The sequence below is a fragment of the Elephas maximus genome, chromosome X (assembly GCF_024166365.1).
Source record: "Elephas maximus indicus isolate mEleMax1 chromosome X, mEleMax1 primary haplotype, whole genome shotgun sequence".
Taxonomy (NCBI): Eukaryota; Metazoa; Chordata; class Mammalia; order Proboscidea; family Elephantidae; genus Elephas; species Elephas maximus.
Genome location: NC_064846.1, coordinates 144,109,502 through 144,131,698, shown reverse-complemented (window position 1 = coordinate 144,131,698; position 22,197 = coordinate 144,109,502). Strand labels below are relative to the sequence as shown.

Here is a 22,197-nt window from a genome sequence, read left to right as displayed (position 1 = left end):
TCTAGGGCTGAATCTATTCTTTCATTCGTTCAATCCAAAATCTTAAAATCCTTCAATCCTCTTTTTCTCACATGCAGCATTCTATCCCAAAGAAAATCCATTGGATCTACCCTAAAAACACATCCAGAAAGCCATGTTATTACAATAACCACTACCACCACACTAGTTTAAAGACCCCAACACTTCTAGGAGGTATTTAATTTTCAGAAGAGCGTATTAAATGGTTATTCTATTTTTACTGTGGCTCCCTAATCATATATTCCTAACACAGCCAGCTACAATGGAGGCCAGCTCAACATTCTAATAGCTTCCCTTCTCACTTAGAGTAAAAGCTCAAGTCTTTACTATGTCCTGATCTAATCTTAACATCCTTAACCTCTCTGGCCTCATCTCCTGTTATTAAACCTCTTGCTTATTCTGCTCCAGCCACACTGGCCTCTTTGTTTTTCCCTTGAAAACTCCAGGCACACACCTGCCTTAGGGCTGAGCAGTTACTCTTTCTCCCTGCCAGATATATCCTTTCTTGGGTATGTTTAAGTTACTCAGTGCCTGGAGACTTTTACTTAAATGTCACTTTCTCTCTCATAAGGCCTTCTCTTACTATTCAATGTATCTACACGCACACACACATACACACGCTCTCTCTCTCTCTCTCTCACACACACACTTACTAGTCCCCTTTACTCCTTTAATTTTCTTCTTGGAATTTATCAATAACATTCCATAAGTTTTATATATTAATCTCGTTTATTTTCTACTTTCCACACTGGAATGTAAGCTGTATAAGGTCAGGTGAAGCTCATCTGTTTCATTCTTTACTCTATCTCCAGTACGTAGAATAGTGCCTGGTACGTGGTATATGCATAATAAAGTGAGGTCTATTATAACATAATGATACAATATTATAGTCTCTCCCCTACCTCCATGTAAACTGCTCTCTGAATATGTAATTGCATAAAAAAAACAATGGGAGCTATACATGTATCTGTCAAAGGACAAGCTCATGGGGATAGATACTGCGAACTTAGTAAAGCAAGGATGGATTTAAATGAAAGTCTTCTAGAAACTGCAGATTACACTGGGAGTTGGACACATCAGCCTATCCTCTACCTCATGTCCTGATAAAGACAGTTAAAAAATTACCCAAGTAGAAAACAAAAAGTACCATGTACAATCTATAAGTCTAGACTTCATAGAATCTCACTTTCTTTGAGGAAAAGAAAAAAAAAGCTTGCACTCATGAAACTTATTGTAGAACAGTGCAAAGAAAATATCATAATGAAAAAACATTAGAGTAAAACCTTCCAAAAATGGTCTACTGAAAAAATTTCTGTAAAGTTTTAGCATCCTCCCTAAAATTTCAGCATTAAAAAGGAACAGAAAATCATAAGGCTAGAACAGGCTGAATTCAATAGAAACAGAAAAGTCCGTCAAGAAAATAACATGGTACTCAAAGAGATATTGATCTACTAAGAAAAAAAAAACTAAAAATGCACTATCAGAATTCAAATTTTTATTAGAGACTATAAAATACAGGGTAATACTGAATAAGAGAAGAAATGTAAGGAGATCATTTCTTGAGTACGGTACTAAACAAGATTCTTTGCCATTCAGTAGCAGATAAACAAGTATCCCCACTTGGGTGGTAGACAGCATCATATTTTAAAGCGTCCTCACTAAGTTGTTCCTGCATTTACAAATTTTGCAAAATCTTTGGCTATGGGAACATGTGGGAATGCTTTTGTTATTACTAGAGAATAAGTATAACAACACTTTATTCATCTCAGAAATGCAGGGTCTCTTTTTATCTCAAAAAATTTCCAAAATTGTCAGTATCTTTAAAAACACTCTATGACCTCCTCCTTCTTCTTTATTGGATCCCTTAAAAGCCTCCACTTTTCATGACATCTTCTCTAATTAATGTGAAAGTAAATTTGAGATTCCCCAGGGTTCTACACAGACTTTCGAAGCAATTAATTTTCTATTCATTTAACATTCTATAATGAAGTTTTACCCTTTGACAAAAAAAGTAATTTATTCACTCAAATGTTTATTCAGGAGTGAAATACCACTCACATTGGTCACAGAGCCTCTTAAAAAAATGTGCCTGCAGAGCTGAAAAAAAAATCACTTATTCACATAATTAAACATTCATGGGGTTATGTACCAGGCACTATATTAGACATTAGGATACCAAAACCAAAATAAAATGAAACTAAAATTAAATTCTAGTCTTTGATTTTGAAATACATACAATTTAATATATGTCACTATGGCTGCATAAGGAAACAGGAATCAAATGATGGCTGACTTCAGGAAGGTGACATAGAGATACTGAATATGTCAATGCCTTCCAGCCAAAGACCACTGGGAAAACACCTGTCCAGATGAACATGGTTAGGTTTATGCACTCTTTGAAATGAAGGAGTTGGTATTATAATGGTGAAACATGGAGTGTCTCAGTAAGAGGATGATAAACCAAAACCAAACTCTTTGCCGTCGAGTCCATTATGACTCATAGCAACCCAATAAGACAGAGTAGAACCGCACCACAGGATTTCCAAGGAGCAGCTGGTGGATTCGAACTGCTGACCTTTTGGTTAGCAGCTGAGCGCTTAACCACTGCGCCACCAGGGGTCCAAGAGGATGATAGATGGGACATATTACAGGATTTGGGATTGAGTTAGGTGACGGAGGGGGCTCAAAGAAGCAGGGATTTGCTTTTCATTGGATGCTGTCAGGAAGTGGGGAGTAGTCAATATTTGGGTATCTTAGAGTCCTTATCTAGAAATCAGGAGGAATCATATCTGTCATATTCATGAGGCTGGGGGATATTCGGTCATTTTGAGTGCCTTGGAGGGTGTTCTGGCTTCTGTCTGTGTTCAGACATGATGACAAAGTGGCCTTGTTTTTGATTTGATCTATAATGATCATGGAGTGGCCTTGTCTGAAGTTGGCTTTCGGAGAAGTTGTTCATATTCAACGGGACAACATCGCAGACTCAATGTGCTTTCCAGGCCAACTCTCAGCAAACCCAAGGTTTAACTGAAATGCCAAGCCAGCTCCCAGATGTCAGCATCGGCTTTTTTCTTTCTCAATTATAAACAGAGGAATGACAGGACCACAGACATGTTTTAAAACGTTAATTTGGCAGAGGCGATGGCAAAACTTCTGAAGGAGTGCAACATTAGTGACAGGAAAGACTAGCTAGAGTATTGGCATCTTAAATATAGGTCAACCATAATATTAGCTTTAACAAGGGTTATGGTGATGAAAATAGAGAAAATCGGACAGTTTTAAGAGCTGTTATTTGATCAGGATTAATTATGCTTGTCAAAGGGTAGACTTGTGAAGGGTAAAGAAAATCTAGACAACCAAGGTAGTTTTGGGTTTTTTTAATGAGTATGTTGAAAGAGAGAAAGGGAAAAGGGAGATATGTTATGTTATGTTATATATTATATTATTATATTAATGTGTGTATATATATATATCTTTTCTATAATAGAAAATAGGTCCTATATATACAATAATATATACAATAATAAACCTCTTATCTCGTAATACCTATATATATCTAGAAAGTAGGTCTTAGGAGATAAAGAGGTTCATTTTTTAGGTTTAAGTCTAACATTCAATTAAAGATGGAGACCAGGGTTTGATTCTCAGCCAATGCTCCTCTTGCACAGCCATTACACATCTGTTACTGGTGGACTGCTTGTTTCTATGATGCTGAACAAATTTCACCGGAGCTCCCAGACTAAGATAAATTAGGAAGAAAGACCTGGTGTTCTACTTCTGAAAATTAGCCAATGAAAACCCTATGAATCACAATGGTCAGATCCACAACCAGTCACAGGGATGGGCAGGACCAGGCAGCATTTAGTTCTGTTGTGAATGGGGTCACCATAAACTAGGGGCTGGCTCGATGGCAGCTAAAAATAACAACAAATTAGGCAATTAGATACACTGGCCTGGGTTTTAGGGGAGAGACATTAGCTGAAGATACATTATTTGTGGGTCATAAGAAAATACGTGATATTTGGACAGGAAGAAATGAGACTATCCAGAGAAGAAAAACAAGGGAAGAACTGTGGAGAACATCAGTATTAAAGGATAAATGATACGGAGCAAGTAGCCAAAAAAGTAAAAAGGTAAACAGTTGTGTTCTTAGTTGCTGTTGAGTGGATTCTGACTCATGTTGACCCCATGTGTGCAGAGTAGAAATGTTCCATAGAGTTTTCAAGGCTGTAATAGTTTGGAAACAGATCACCAGGCCTGTCTTCTGAGGTGTCTCTGGGTGGGTTCAAACTGCCAGTCTTTCCACTAATAGTCAAGTGATCAACCATTTCTACCACCCAGTGGTATCGCATAAGCTGAGGGAGGAAAGAATTTCATGAAGGATAAAGAGGCTAATAGGGCTAAGTTCTACAAAGAAGTTGATTAAGATATGGCATGTATGTGTTCATTTATGTTTTTTATAGGAGATGAAAGCTTTCTCTAAGTTGGAAAAACCCAGAAAAATACAGAGAGGCTGAAGATATGGACAAGATGGTGTATAGATGAAGACCCATATGTATCTAGAAAGCAGGTCATATGAAACATTTTAGGACATAGACAATGATGAGTTCAAGAACATACAGTGAGATTAGACTTAACTATCCAAAGCACAGCCTCTTCCACCAAGGCCGATGGAAGGAAAGAGACTATGGGCATGAAATACATAACTTGAGAGATAATATTTTTACTAGTTTTCTGGTATACAAGATGGCAAAACCTTGAAACTCAAATCCATTGCTGTCAAGTCGATTCCAACTCATAGCAACCCTACAGGACAGAGTACAACTGCCGTATAAGATTTCCAAGGCTGTAATCTTTATGGAAACAGACTGCCACGTCTTTCTCCCACAGAGCAGCTTATAGTTTTGTACTGCCAACTTTTCTGGTAGCAGGCAAGCACTTAACCACTGTACCACCAGGGCTTCTTGACAAAACCTTTAGGAGACCCATAAAAGTTTGAAATAATTGTTGAGAGATTCTGAAATATTACTCAGCCATAAAGACAATGAAGTCCTGTTATATGCTACAACATAGATGAAACTTGAAAACATTATGCTGTGTGAAATAAGTCAATCACAAAAGGACAATTATGGCATGATTTCACTTATATGAAATATTTAGAACAGGCAAATTTATAGAGACAAAAATTTATTAGTGATTATCAGGAATGGGAGGGAGGAGGAACGGCAGACTCATAGCTTAGGAGACGCTGATCTTTTAAGTGTGATAGGAAAAGTTGGAATTGGATAGTGGTGATGGTCATACAACATGACGAACATAATTAATGTCACTGACCTGTACATGTGAAGAATGTTCAAATGGCAAATGTTTTATTACATACATATTTACCACACTTTGAAAGAGAGCGAGAGAGAGAAGAAAAAAAAAAGAAATGTAGTACATGCCTCAGCATCTCAAATACCATATCACCTTGTGGTCAGATCAGGTAATTTTGTTGTTTTAATTGTGAATTTACATTACCGTGTGCTCAATATAAAAAGTTGAGTGGCTAGCTCCTGTTAATTTAGCTGAAAATTCTTAACCATGGTGACATTATAGATTGAGAGAGGGAACACCTAAGACTCCGGTAAAGCCCAACACTGTCCAAGAATATGGATTCTCAATCCTTTATGTGCAAAACAGGCACCTGTGGATTTGGTTAAAATGCAAATTCTGATTCAGTGGTTCTGAGACTCCATATTTCTAGAAAGTACCAAAATGATACCAATACTGGTGATCCAGGAACCACACATTGAGTGGAAAGGTCCTCTAAAACTCAGTTTTTAAGTAAATCCATTTTATTAATTATATAGATAAAACACATGGTCAATATAGGAGAGAAATATGCTTAGGTGTGAAAGTTTTCCTTTTGAAAATATGTAAAAGTGTACTGACAATGGCCTAGGACGTTTTAATTGGCTAAACACACATAAAAGGGCTAAAGAATTAAGGAATCAATTGAAAGAAGAAAAAAGGAATACTCTTTAGCCATTTTAATGAACGCCTAAAAATGAATTAGATCAAGTTCATGAGAAGGACCTCCCATGAGTTCAAAAGAACCTATATAAACAGACAGGTGAAGAAGTAAGAAAATTAATGTACACCTAAACTGCATATCCATCATAGTTATTACGTATTTCTCTCAAGGATTTTTAACACACATACATTATATTTAGCCTGAAGGAAACGTCTAGGTAAATCATTTCATGTCCTATTTTAGTAGGCAATTAAGAATGATGTTGTTATTTCAGAAAATGAGAGTTCAAGTTGATAAAGGTGACTCATGAGGCATCAGAAAACCACTTATAGAATATTGTACATTTTTTTTAGCACTTTCAGTCTGTCATTGCTGACACTATTGATTAAATGCAAATTGCTTCTAGGTAACCATATGATAACAGGAAATTTTTGAATTTATATTCCTAAAATGCCGGAACTCAGCTTTCCTGCTTGAATAAAGCTGCTTTGAGATACAGAAATAGGATGGCAAACAGATAACTGTATGATTCAGATAGATTAAAAAATAAATTAGCGAAAAACATGTCTTCCCAAGTTGATTCATAGTTCAGTGGCTGAATATGTCACAGGATCTTTGAAATGTATTTTGAACGGCTCTTTTCTATGTAATTTTCTATTCATAAAATTTCTCTCAAAAATCAAAACAAATACACCTTCAAATAAGCATACTTGGAAATGAGTATATGTGTTAAAGACATTTTGTTAATATTCTAATACATGCAGCCCTGGTGGCACAGTGGCTAAAGGTTAGCCTGCTAACCAAGAGGTCAGCAGTTCAAATCCACCAGCCATTCCTTGGAAACCCTGTGGGGCAGCTCTACTCAACAGCAATGGGATATATATTTATATGTGCTTGGTGGATTCGAACTGCCAACCCTTTGGTTAACAGCTTAACAGCTGTAGCTTGCCATAGCTTTTAACTACTTTGCCACCAGGGCTCCATATACTATCTTTCGGTTTAATTTTAAAGGTAAATCATTAAAAATATAATCATATTTTCCATTTATTAAAAATGTTTAGAATAGTCTAGTATAATACTGGAAACCCTGGTGGCATAGTGGTTAAGAGCAAAAGGTCAGCGGTTCAAATCTAGCAGGCACTCCTTGGAAACCCTATGGGGCAGTTCTACTCTGTCCTATAGAGTCGCTATGAGTCGGAATCAAAAACAGCTTATCTTATGAATTGGAAGACATTTAAAGTAACTTTCCAATTTAAAAATATAAATAGTTAACTGTAATAGAGGAACTGTTAATGAAATTACCCCGCACAAACAGTATGAAACGAATAGATGTTTTCCTCGCAGATCTTTTTTTTTCCCCTCCAAATGATATAACCTCACAGCTAGCATTAGCTTGCATCTACACCCTTGTCGTATTTATAAAAATCTAATAGATTTTGTAATTCATGAAATTAAATGCTGGAAAGATAAAGCAGAACAAATAAGCACAATTACACATGACCTTCCTACAGCTAAAACTATTTTACATTCAGAATACTTGTATCTCTTGCCTGCCCAAAGTATTTACTCCAGCTGTTAGAAATTCTCTAACAAATTATTGCCAATTATATGCCACAAATGGATTTTTTATAATTGTTGAGGTTGAAAAATCAAAGCCTTGATAATGTCCCTGAAGACGAAGCAGCTCTCATTTAATTAATAAAAAAATCCTATTGTGAAGGTCAAAACTATAACCACTCAGAAGGAAATAAAAATAGTGAACCATTTTTTATAAATAAATTTTGAGAGAGAATGGATATCTTTTGGAGCCCTGGTGGTGCAGTGATTAAGAGCTCAGCTGCTAACGAAAGGGTAGGCAGTTTGAATCCACCAGCCACTCCTTGGAAATCCTATGGGGTTGCTGCAAGTGGTGATCGACTCAATGGCAATGGGTTTGGTTTTTTGGTCTGGACATCTTTTAGTGAAGGTAATGCTAAATATAAATATCTGAAAATCCAAATCTCTTATAATCCAAGACAGGTAGTAATGACTATAAAGAATAACTTTATGATAACAATGAAAGGATAAGTAGAGTCCTAAGTATGATATTTTTGAGGGTCTATTCTATAGTGTTCTATTCCATTCCAGTCTATGAGCTTGCTAAGACCCAGCCTTGAGGTGAAAGAAAAATACATGAATGGAAATCAACACGTGTTCATGTTAAAAAATTGTTCATATACAGCTAAGTAATGTAAAAATTAAAGATTTCTGAAAAGCATTCCCCGTCAGTTTCAGCAGAACCAGGAAAGATTCTCTAGGCTAAACTTTGATTCAGCTTAATATCTAAAATATATTTTAAAGCTATATGAAAAGCATTGTCTCAAAGTGTTTTAATCATTTCAACTTTAATACAATAAGAGCTCAAAGCACAGAATTTACAGGCAGTACAACTTAAGAAAATGTCCAAAAAAAAAAAAAAAAATACATAACCTACATTGACTTTTTCTTTAAGATCTGAGAAGTTGCCTTCCTTTCGATAAATTGCAAATTCAGGACTCTGCAACACAGCTTCTGAGCGAGTAATCCAACTGTGAAGTTCAGTCATATCAACATCCAACCTAAGACAGGAAAGAATAAAGGTCATTATTTCTTGATTAGCTCTTTCCTCTATATGAAGGAAAAGCAATTTATCCACATTTGTCATTCTTCTCCCGATCTGAAACTCCTGCCTGATGTCCCTCTTATTTTTAATATTACCACTCTGCCCCTAGTCAGATATGCTCGAAATTTCGTGGTTAGCTTTGTTCTAGAGACTTACGATCATGGAGGTCATTTATTCACTTCAATGTAAAAATCACCTATACAGTATCTCCTATAAGCATCTGCTTGAATGTTTGCATTGGTTGAAAATGTATTACTTTCCCAAACAACAATCTTTCTTCTTGTAAAGCATTTACAACAAACTAAACCTTCCTGCTGGTGGCCCCCATTAAACCACATCTCTGGTATTCATGCCCTCTTGCAGGCTCCAACCAAAAACGAATGGGATATTAGTAAGTAAGACGCAAGCAGGGACTTGCTAAGGTATTACACATTGGAGCTTGTCCTCATGGAACACAGAACCTGAGAAGGCAGCTGTTATAAAAGAAGTGCCACTATTTGGAGGTGACCATGGTATAAGGAAACCCGAGCTAGCCAGTTAGAGAGGTCACGTGAAAGGGTATGGGGCACAATGAGACTAGTCAGTGAAACCTTCTTTAACCTTTCAGCTTATCTCAAATATCAGCCTAATAACAGGGAAATGAGCAGTCCAGGTGATACCACCTGGAGCCAAAGAACTACTCAAAGGTTCCTGCCCCCATTAATTTGTGAGAAATAAATAACAAATAACTGCCGTTACTCTCATTTTTTTTTTTTTTGCAGAGATATCTGGAGCTACAAAGAATGAACCATTCACTCTTATCAGGTGATTCATGCCTAGTAAAAACAGAGATTTTAGGGAAGTCATACAAGGGCTGCCAGGGTGGGGAATGTCTATAAATCACTTGAAATTTTAGGCACAATTTAGAAGATGTGTTCTTTTTTTCCTAAAAAAGGATCCCTAGATTTTATCAGCATCTATAAAAGATCTATGAAAAGGGAATCTAGAGATCACATAATCCGACAGTTTATTAAACAAAACAAAAAATATTCTTTAGAAAAATAAATGACTTACACAATTTTCATAGAAAATTTCTGAAGCAAGACAAAAATGAAAATTTTAAGAAACTAATGTATTTTATCCATCATAGTACACCTTTTTTTTGCATTGTTATTGCTGTTAGCTGCCATCAAGTCAGTCAGATTCATGGAGACCCTATGTGCAATGGAAGGAAAGAGTGACAGGTCCTGTGCAATGCCCATGATCTGTTGAGGACTGGACTGTTGTGATCCATAGAGTTTTCAGTGGCTGATTTTCAGAAGTAGATCACCTGTCTTAGTGTGCTGCAACCTGTTCAGCATTATAGCAACACACAAGCTCCAATGACAGACGAGCAGATGCGTGAGGTGCACTGGCCAGGAATAGAACCAGGGTATCCAGCATGGAAGGTGAGGATTCTATGACTGAACCACCAACGCTTCCTCTCTTGCATTAAGATCCTTCAAATAGTGGAAATCAGCTCACTAAAAGATTTCTGGTGGCCAATCTCCTCAGTTACTTCATGAGCTTCTCCCTCATTATGGTTTTGAGCTTCATCATTCACTTTTAGATATTCCATGGCTTGTCAGTATCTTACTTTCCTTAAATTTTGGCACCAGAAGAGAATATATCAGTAGTGTAGTATGTAACCAGAAAATAGAAAATCACCTTCTTGGGCTGAAATACTTTCATTGATGCAGTCTATGGCTGTAATGTATATTTTGGCTTCCATGTTAGACTTTCAACTCATATTGAAGTTGAAGTGAGCTAGAATCTTTAGGAATTTTTCATTTACTATCATTTAGGAAATTCTCCACTACCATAAACTTTTGAATTGATTTTTTGAACCCAAGTTTCAGGGCTTAAAAACATAAACTCGTTAAAATTTGTCATGTTAGTGGCAGGCTATTGCTTTAAAATTAAACTGATAAACAGCTTCAGAGAATTCAAAACACTTCCAAAAACTTATTCTCACCTATTATTCTTATAAAATTATGTGGTGAAGTATTATCAATTCTCCTGCCCATATAAGGAGATGGAAGCTCAGAAAAGTTAATTGACCTCAGATGGTTAATATAATAGGGCAGGAAATTCATTCATCTTGTGCACCATTATATCCTTCACTTCAAATAGGGCCTGTTTCATAATAATAAATATTTACTGAGTTATTAATCACCAAGTCTATCCAACTAGGAATTGAGAGATCAGCTATCTGAATTCAGAAATTTTCCTCTAAATTGCCATGTCATAAAATGTCAAAATTTTATTTTCTTCTTATATGCATGTTGTATATTTAAGGATTTTTAGAATATCGTGCATGGTATTTGCTATCTTTCCAACATTCATTTTACCCATGAGTTTAAATATCTGGTTTCCAACTTGTTCATGCATAACGTTGATTAAAACTAGAGTCCTACTACATGAGTTCCTGGATAGTGCAAATGGTTAACGTGCTCAGCTGCTTAACTAAAAGGTTGGAGGTTCGAGTCTACCCAGAAGTGCCACAGAAGAAAAGGCTGGCATTCTATTTCTGAAAAATCAGCCACTGAAAACCCTAAGCAGCACAGTTCTACTCTCATACATGGGGTTGCCAGGAGTCGGAGTCAACTCAAAGGCAAACAGTACTGGTAATTGCCTGATACTAAAATCTCTTTCTCGATTGATGTTAACTCATTAAAAACCCTTTCAAAGCCCAATTATTTTCTCCTTAGAATGTTTTGTTGATACTATGTTGTTTTCACTACTGAAGGCATGCTGATTTAAAGGACCAATTCATAATTTTTGTTTTGAGTTATGGATTTTGATACCCATTATTTGGAATCCCATATGGCCCAGCAAACTTTAGACATAGTAAATCCTACTGATACGAGTCAATGATAAAATTTTTTTTTTTATTTCTTGAAAATTTGCAAAACATGAGGTAAAACATGCAGGCACCTGGCAACGACTGCACATACGTTTTATTCTAGCCTCCTTTTTAGTCTTTTTATTATTTTTCATGAAACTTTTCAAAACACGGTACAAATGCATTCTTACTGCAAAAGCAGTACTTAGCCCTGTGCATTCTTCATTACTGCAAAAGCAGTATTAACAGGCTAAATAAATAAAACTAACAGAATTTGAATCTCAGGAAAACTATCACTACTATATATTCTTCATTATAACAAAAGCAGTACTAACAGCTAAGAAGCAGAAACAGCTGCCCTGGAATACTGCTGAACTGCTCACAGTGGTGCATTCCACCTGCTCCACATGGAAGCAATGATTGGACCCTAAGACTGAGTGTAGGGTGAGAATAATTTATAGGGGTTCCAATGTCTTGAAAAGTACCACTGCAATGCATTATTTCTTATTTCAAAGGCGTTACTTACTGTTCAGAAGCTAGAAAAGCAGAGAGCCAGTAACACCTGAAAACAATGAATGGCAGGCATCAAGATGAAAATGGCCACTCTGAATGAAGACTGGCAACAGCTTATTCTCGTGATAAGTACATTCTCATGAGAACATAGTTACTGGGAAACAGTGAGGAGGCTTATTTTACAGAAATGAAGGCAAACCTGTCAAAAGGTTAGAAAATCCACTCATCCAGGAGGCATCACCCAAGACAAAGCTCTATCTATACAATAATGAGTCTCTGACTTCCGGTTCTTGAGTTTCACGCATTTCAAAAGGCTACTACCTTGACACTAAATGCATTAAATCAGTCTACATCCTTTCCAAAGATCTCCAGAGGCATAAAGTGGGTGGGATACCGCTTTTCCCATGGGGTTTGAAAGGGTTAAAACAACACTTCTTGGCTATGGTCACTTAGCCACCCACCAAATCTAGTCAACTGTATAAATGTTCCAATCAACATTTACACAAGGCTTTTACCAGCACATCTTAAGACATTTTTTTTTTCCTTTGGCCCAATGTAAAAATTCTCTTGTTTCTCTGTGTGTAGGCATTCACTTTCCAGCACATGGCACAGGCCAGGAGTGCTGGGATATTAATACCTCAGGAGAGGCCCTCAACCAGTGAGAGACGGTAGTTGGCAGATAAACTGTCCCTCAGTGATGCAATCCTGAAATATGTTCCACACATTATCTCAGGAAGTTCCCAGCAGGTTTGAGCTCTGGTTGCCCCCAGCAATAACGTGCTCATGTACCATCCTTTATTGGCTGCCTTTCCTTTACAATCTCACTTGCCCACTTGCTTACGGTGTTTCCTGGGATCACTTTCCAAATAAACTCCTTGCACCTAAATCCTTGTCTCTGGGTCAGCTCTTAGCAAAACACGAACTAAGGCAAATGATCAGAAGCCTCAAATGAATTCAACATCATGCCATACTTTTTATCAATTTGAGAGCTGACTCTCCACAAGTACTATTGAAAACTTTTTGCAAAGCTCTCAAAGCTCTGGTCTAAACTCCTTTTCCACATCTCTCAAAAGGTTATCTTGTTTTTTATTTTACAGAGAAAGGTGAAATTATCAGACTCGGTTTTCTTCAACTTCTTACTTCCAAACATAAAATTTTGCCCACCTCTGTGTAGTCACCTTTCTCATTTCTTTCTCTTTCATTTGAGGGAGTTTCCCTCCTTTTACCTAAAGTCAATCCTCCTACCAAACTTACTTCTTAAATAGCTGACTAACAATTTTCTATTCTCTTTCTACTGTACAGAGCCCTGGTGGTGCAGTGGTTAAAAGAGATCGATCGCTAATCAAAAGGTCGGTAGTTTGAATCCACCAGCTGCTCCTTGGAAACCCTATGGGGCAGTTCTACTCTGTCCTGTAGGGTTGCTATGAGTCAGAATCGACTCAATGGTAATGGGTTTTATCTACTGTGCTGTCAACTCTTCCTTCTCAAGTGAAATATGGCCTAAAAGACTCTATATGATTTGGCCTTGATAGATCTTCCCTCTCTTATAGCTTACTTCATTCTTTATTCAAGTACTTCACCTAGAAACAAATCTCTCTTCAAGCTTTTTAAGAAGTGCAGAGCCTTACTTTACTCTTGTACCTCCTCCAATGGAGTGAAATCCTTCACTGACTCTTACACACCTCTCCACAGGAATATTTATTTATGAAAGCTTGATTTCTTAGTAAATCCGCTTTGGCCACTTTGGTCAAATTTATCCCTTGCCCTTTAAATTAGACCCAATCACACACCAAATACTCTCTGACTCATATACCTGAGATATGAACATCCGCCAAAACGAAAAATTTCACCAGTTGTCATTTTGTGGATTCTAACTCACAGCGACTCCATGTGTTTCAGAGTAGAACTGTACTCCCTATATTTTTCGATGGCTATGATCTTTCTGAATTAGATCTCCAGGCCTGTCTTCTGAGGAGCTTCTGGGTGGATTCAAGCCTTCCGAGTATCCGAATATCCACCAGTCACTGCCAAATCCCCCCTTTAATTTTGGTCTCTCTGATCTTGTGCACTTTTGATGCACACTGTCTTTAGAAAAGATTGTCTACTTCCACTATAGCCCCATGAAACCCAAATTTGATTCAAAGTACTGGGCTGGAAGAAATCTGAACTATCTTTTAAGGTGTATACTGGAGAAAGTTTTTTTTTTTTTTTTTAACCAGGCCAAAAATCAGTTCTTGTTTGGGTTTTTCACCAGGTCTTGCTTGCCCACATGTTGTAATTACCCACTACTACCACCTCCAATTCACTGCATTAAACAAATAAAATAAAGATTATTTATTTAGTTTGAAAGGTGACCTTGTGGCACAGCAATTAAGTGCTCAGCTGCTAACTGCTGCCATATAGATTACAGTCAAGAACACTCTAGGGGGAAGTCCTAATCTGTCATATGGGGTCGCTGTGAGTCTGAATTGACTTGACTTTCCCAAAAGCAACAACAGCACTCAGTTTGAAAGCACATCATTTACACTCAAAAAGAAACTTTATAACGCTTTTAGACATCTGTCCTGGAAAATGTGACTGTATTCTTCCTTTTAAAATAGTACAATATCCCCCTTCTTTTCTGCCACAAAATATGCGAAACACCGATTATTTGCTAGATAACAGATAAAAATGCATCGGCCTACATTATCAAGGAGTTTACTTTAGTGAAGTATCCATTCAACAAGATAAAATACTTCAGACACAGAAATAGGGCTCAGTGCACAATGTGATATGGCTTTTTTTTTTTTTAAGGATAATCAAAAAACACCTTTTCAATGAATTCAGATGAAATCAGCTTCTAGACTAGAGGCCCTGCCAAGTAAATTGGTTACCTTCACACAATGAAGGCTTTGTGGAGTCAACACTATGGTAACTGTCGGCTTACTGCTTTGCCTGTGAAGATTTTAAAGAAAGACAGGGTATTGGTTGGTATGTAGTTCTAATAATTGAAAGCAGTTCAAGGAACAGGATGTGAAATTCCATGGAGAGGTCTTTCTTCATTCAGTTCTTTTGTTTGTCTGATTTTAAAAATTTGGAAAGGGATCACACAAGGTGCTTCAGCTTCCTTTTTACATGAGGATCTTATGGGGAGTAATTACACCCTTGTTTTGATTTACAGTTTAAAAAAGAAAGAAAATTCAAATTTCGCTAGGACAAAATTTTTTTTTTTTTTGCTAGGGCAGTTGAATGAAGTATTTTGCATAGGGAAAAATATCTTCCTAGGTATAAAGATTAATGTTTTACTTCCTTTCTAAATTGAAACAAAACATCAGTCAGTTTATACTGGTTATTCTCAGCTTTGGGGCCTTTTTTTTTATTTCATCATTGTGACATCTTGATTCCTTTAGAAATAGGTGGAGTCTAATGCCAATTCTTACATGTTTCAAGGCCCCAATTATTCCTAATCTAATCTTTTTACATTTTTCTTCCTTGGTTCCATTTGGGCTTGTTGCTTCAACTGTATCTCTAATTTCCTTACCAGAGCCTTTTCTGCCTTAATATAATGTCCAGTCAACCTACTTTCCAACATCTAACATTTAGCATCAACTGTTAGAGTTTGGAAGTTAACTTTCAGCTACCAGCATGTATTCCCTCCAATATTCACCCAGTGGACATCCCCATCTCTTTACACCAACAATAAGGATAGAAGGATGAAGGGGAAGCAGAGGCAGCGTTCGAAAAGGCCTCCCACACACTTTCTCCAAGTACCAATGGCCTGCATTCAATACTTAGTCTCAATAATATTTCCACAGCTTTTAGCACAATGAACAAGTTGTCCTTCCTGGATCCTTCTCAGTCCCTGGCTACCCAGTAACAATTGTGCTTCCATTTTTTTTTTCTATATCAATTTGGCAGCTATTGCTTCATCATGTCTGTGATTTGTCCCCTCGTTTTCATATTTTTCAATGATATTGAATATTCTTCAGATATCTTTGCAAAGATACATGGCAAATTAACAGACACCCCTAATTTAAATCCATTCAGATTTGTAAATGGACTCCTATCTATAGGGTCGCTATGAGTCAGAATCAACTGGACGGCAGTGGGTTATTTACAGAGCTTTAATTACGGGTGGTATTTTCTATAGTATTTTGTAATACTTGGAGCTATGCATTTAACCACCAGCTAAAGATATCATGCAGAGGTAACTCTGTTACCTTTTCAAAAACTCCCAAGGAAACCACTAAAGAGTGATGATCAACTCCATGGTGAATGTTGGATTCTGTACATATATTTTTTATCTTTGGAAAATCATTCATGTTTACTGTTTTTTTTTTTTAACTTTTAAAACTCTCACAGAACAATTGTTTATGACCTACCTCTATGCCCCCAGAATTCACCCACTAATAATATATTTCTTATTACTTACTCATCTTACCCTCATGACACACACTTCACTCTGTACTTAACATATGTCCATATGTCAGCACGTAAAGACTCTATTCTTTAAATACAGACTAATTTTATCAAGAATAAAATCCCCTTTTTTTATCTACTAGGAAAATTTTGACTTCTTATTTTTATGCATAAAGTACTATTTCCTCTTGTAATTGCTGATTAATTCCTGCCCTATACTCTTCAGATAGACACTAAGAACTTATTTTTGCTATTAAGTTATTTGTGATCAGCAGCGAAGTGACAATTTTCCATCCCTTAGAAATGCACTCATCACAGATGCCCCAAATTAAAATTGGTAAATTCCCAGAAAACCGGGTAGCCATTCCTTTGAATTCCCCCCCAAAACTATATTCCTGAATCAAGGTCATTTTTCAAAGAAACCTTCGATATTCTGGAAATTTCAAAATGCCAAATGTCTTGGTGCATATACGCCAAATATTCAGAAGGTTAAAGTTTTCCCTCTACATCCAGTTGCATTTCCCATAAACGTGACACAAATTAGATTAATCATACCATTTCATAGCGTAAATTTATGGGCACTTATGTAGAAATGTATATTGTAAGAAAGAAAAACAGACAGAAATACATCCAAAAGAATCAAAGAGAAACACCTGCAATGTAAAAAGGTGCCAATTTTAAATAATCAATAATATATATATATTTTTTATATCGTTATATGTAACTTGTGCTATAACTGGGCTAATTTTGTCAGAAGATCCTCTTAATGGACATTGTGTTCTGTTAACTTTCTGTACAGTGACTGCCATATAAAGTGTTAAAACAAGATGACACATTTACGCAAACTTTAATGCAGCCACTTTCAATATACCATTTGGAACTCGTCATGCAAAAAATGTATAAACTTTGAAAATGGAAATCCTCCAAGCTCCCAGTCTTAACTAATTTGATTAGTGAGCTAGGTTATAAATGGCCATTTTACACATTTAAACAAATTCACACATAGAATTTCATAAAAACTTAGGAGCCTCGTACTCAGAAGCCAAAAATAAAGAGCTGACTCCTGTGAAACCTGTTAACTCTTGCAAGACTCTAAGCCTAGACCAGGTGACTTATCAAAACACATATTTAATATGGATAATAAATAGTTAGAAAACTTTTTTTTTCCACATTAATGGAAACAATACTACAATTCTTTTCCTTTGGTGTTACAATTTGTATGGCATGTTTTTGGAGGTGAGGTAAGATTCTGCAGTTTTGTTGATTATATTTTTAATCATCTTTTCTCCTTCACAGCTTTAAAAAGTGAGAAGATACTTTAAAGCCGTACTCGTGTATAGGTATTCTCCTGGTCCCAGGCCATTCGATTAATACCTATTCATCTTTCAAGAACCAGTTCAAGATGCACATTTCCTGTGAAGGTTTTCTTCACCAGCATCTTCCTCCTCTACTCCCTATGTGTCCACATGGTCTTTGCATGAAAAATTAATAAGCCACAAACAAATTAACTTTGATAGAGAGAAATCTTAGAAAATGTCAAATAAAATTCACTATAAATCCTGTGAATGCTAGAAAACAAAGTACTTTTAGGACTTCATTATGTGCTGAGGTACGTGGTAATTATTATACATTTTTATAATTATAGAATATTACAAAATAGGAAAAGTCTTAATTAACCTAGAGAAAAACAAGCCAATATTCAGATAAATTCTCCTCACCAAAATAATTTGTGTATACACACAAACGTGTACGTGTGCTTATATAGTGTGGGTGTGTTTTCCTTGGGGGCCACATGCCTGCCTTATAGAAGTTTTTAATGTGTGTGATTTTGTGTGTTTGAATGTGTGTATAAGTTTGTGCATGTTTCAAGTGAAAATTAAATACAGTGCAGTGGAAACTGTACTAGACTTTAAGTCAGGTGTGACAGGTATTAATTCTTAATATTTATGCTGTTAGATTGGGCAAAGGATTTTTGTTCTCTGATCTTCATTTACTTCTTTTAAATGGTAAAAAATGAAAAAAGGTCACCATCAAACTGGTCTTGAAATTAAAAAAAACATGATTTTTTAAAAATCACTGTTGAGTATATGTTTACTTAGCTAATCAAAGAAGTTTTCCCCCGAGATACAGAGCTGAGGCCAGTTTTGCTGATACTGCAGCTTTGATTTATACTATACTATACTGTAAAAAAAAAAAAATTTTATATTGCACTATTACAACTACTATTACTATTACTACTACTATTACTATTACTATACTGTACTATACTATACTAGTCTGCTCATTTAGCAATCCAACTAAACGCCAGCGAAGAGAGTTCCCCGTGATGATGAGAAGCCTAAAAACTCTTTTCAGGACACCATCTTCAGTCAGTACAAACTGGTACAGTAACATTTAACAAATGATCTCTTTTTTTCCTTATGTTTGCATGACTCTGTTTATAAGTGTGAATATATTTCTAGTTTTATATGCATAAGTCTTAAGTACATCCCTCATACAATAATGTTTCAGTACAGAAAAAATTTAATGATACCAGATTGCATTGAAATGCACCTTTAAAACACACTAAAAAATCAATTTCTCTGTAGTTTACTTTGTCCTAAAATATACCTATTTAACATGTCCCAAACATAAAAGATTATCCTTAAAATTGTGTGTCTTTTTCTTTGTCAATTATGGCAACGCAGTGACACTTTCAATGTGAATAAAAATACTGTCTTTTAAAATATCTGCCCTTGGATGCAAACCCTGTGATTTAATATTTTTAAAGCTATTAATGCCAGAAAATTTCATGAGTTATCTGGCATGGATATTAATCTTTGTACCCCTAGGATACTGAATATGCGCTGAAAAGAATAAAACTTCTACAAAAACATCGCATCTCTGTAAAACATGAAATTAACCAAAAATATTCAACAGCAGGTAGGTAAAAATAACTTAAGAACAATCTTCTTTTTACATCATTTACTAATATATCTTACTAATTAAAGAAAATACATTGGTAAGATTTATTTGAAATCACTTTCAGGGAAACACACCTTCAAAATTAAGAAAATGTCAAACATTCTAAGATATCAAAACCAGCTACGTTACAGGAATTAGTTATAAAACCAAGGAATTTGAAAGAATGTAGATAAAGATTGCATGACCCAGAGGGTTGGAAGTAAAATGCTGCCCAGCCACAGATGCCTAAAGCCTATTTTTCATTTCCAGTAAATTGAAAGTCCCTTTGAAACAGTTCTGTGAAAGAAAATCACCTTAACACAGGTTAATAAAAATATTCTAAGTGATAGATGAAACCTTGTCATAGTAATAAATCTATGATCATACAATCTAATAGCCTTGAATTGAAAATCCTGAGTCATTTATTTGAAAATCCAATCTGATGTTTACTTAAACTGATGAAGTTTGTGTCTCTGTGTGAGATAAATATTGGTCAATAGAGGGCGCACATTCCCTTTCACAGCTTGTCTGGACCTCAATTTGGCTTTTTTTCTGTTTTCTTATCTACATAAAGATAACATGGTGACAAATGGATTTTTCATGGGAGTTCTTTTACACAGAAACATAAAATGTTTAAAGATATAGATAAAATGGTATAAAAAGAACATGTTGGTAAGATACCCTCAGATACACAGTTAAAATGCCTTTAGCCATTTTGACATAAAGTATCTTCAAGTCATAATACAGAAAATCCTTTGAGAAAACAGGTCTACATTTTGGGGAGACATGCTTAATCCAAATAACTTAGCAGCATTTGGTCAGTTATACAGCTGGTAGTTTTTCCAAGTTCATTAATGGAAAATCTACCAGTTATAGAGTCCAAAATATCTACAAAACGAATCTGCCTATAATTAAACTTCAGTATTATCTAGATTAAGTTTTTAAATGTTAAACTTACATTCAATCAAATTCAAAGGGGAAAACAGCATTTTAAGCATCTCGTTCATGTCACATGTTTTCATAAGTTAAAATTTAACTCCTCTCCCATGATAACCTTGTAGGTTATTTTTTATAGTCTTCATTTTTTCATTTTTTATATAGATCATGAGAAGAGAACTTTATAAACCTCCTTTAGGTTCAAAACACAGTGAAGCATGGAGCTAAGATTCAAAACCAGCTCTGTTTGAATCCAAAGATTTCCATTATACAACTTTTGTTTTACTTTTTCCAAATGAAAAGGAAACCCATCTTAAATTTTTTTAAAGAAAAAGTTAACATGAGCTTCCTGTTAGTTGATTTACAGTACAGTCTAGTGGTTATGACAGTGCCACTTTGGATTACAGTAGAATTTGTTGGAGTCTGTAACACCAGGGCATTAATTCTGAATATTTTCGTTAATTAATCTAAACTATGATTCTTAATTGCATAATTTATACATATCCTCATGGAAGCCCTATTGGTGCAGTGGTTTAGCATTTGACTGCTAACAGAAAGGTTGGCAGATTGAACTCACCAGTTGCTCAGTGGGAGAAAGATGCCGCAGTCTGCCTCAGTAAAGATGTATAGCCTTGGAAACCCTATGGGACAGTTCTGCTCTGTCCTATAGGGTCATTATGAGTCGGAATTCGACTTGAATGGAAATGGGTTTGGTTTTTTGGTATACCCTCATTATATTACACAATCGTTACTTTGCCAATTTAATATTATTTTGGGATCTTCATTAATTTCCTAAAATTCCCAAATCCCCAATTTGTTGATTTATTTTCTGATGTCAGAACTGATATTAAGCATAGATGACAAAGGTTCTTATTAATATTTATAATTTCAAATATTGTTGCTAAGACATTGGTGTGTGCCAAAAGTCTTACAGTTAGAAAAACAGTTCAATTATATGGAAATCGAATGCTGAAAAAAAACATGCCTTGTTGCTGCAAAAGACATCTAATCTTTAAAGAAATTATTTTCACTTAAAAAGATCAATATATTTAAAGATAACCAAATGCTCCCTACAGTCTATGAGACTTCAGAATATAGACTAGACATAATTGAGGGTGGTTACACATTTTGCATGGAAACCCTGGTGGTGTAGTGGTTAAGTGCTATGGCTGCTAACCAAAGGGTTGGCAGTTCGAATCCGCCAGGCGCTCCTTGGAAGCTCTACGGGGCAGTTCTACTCTGTCCTATAGGGTCGCTATGAGTCGGAATCGACTCAATGGCACTGGGTTTCTGCGACACACTTTGCATAGACAGACCTTGGCACATTATTAAACAGCCCAGGCCAAGCTCTTCATTTCAGCTAAATAATTTGATGAAATCATCTTCTATCTTCTCATTAAAAGATACCATGGGGTAGCATTTAAGAATTCAGTATCCTGAGCTGGACTGTGAGGATTCAAATCTTGGCTTCTGTATACTGTGTGATCATGAGCAAGTCACATGAGCTTTCTGTGTGTTATTTTTCTCATTGGCAAAGAGGGATAATGATAAAATCTACCTTACAGTGCTGTCATAAGGGTTAAATGAGCTAATAAGTACAAAATATGCAGATGGGTACTTGGTACATGGTTTTTGTTGGTCATTGTTAAGTGCCATTGAGTCGGTTCTAACTCATAGAGACCCCGTGTACAACAGAACGAAACACTGCCCAGTCCCGTGCCATCCTCACAATCATTGTTAGCTGCTGTGGTTATTATCTTCCATGATTCTTTCTTAGTGGGATTTCAATCAGCCCTATGCCTCTTCACACCTCCTCACATTTGAGGACTGTTTCTTTTCTTTTCTTTTTTAGTGTTTTGTCAAGGATTG

At 35.9% G+C, this 22,197-nt stretch overlaps 1 protein-coding gene across 12 annotated transcripts in view; it reads right to left on the bottom strand.

Moving 5' to 3' along the window:
* The window catches only part of DMD (dystrophin), a 2,447,064-nt gene that overhangs the window by 1,554,750 nt on the left and 870,117 nt on the right, over nt 1-22,197 (bottom strand). For all 12 annotated transcript variants that reach the window (XM_049872854.1, XM_049872851.1, XM_049872858.1 and 9 more), the window contains one exon: nt 8,508-8,631. In XM_049872854.1, coding sequence (XP_049728811.1) covers nt 8,508-8,631 — 124 coding nt within the window. The remainder of the gene's footprint in view (nt 1-8,507; nt 8,632-22,197) is intronic.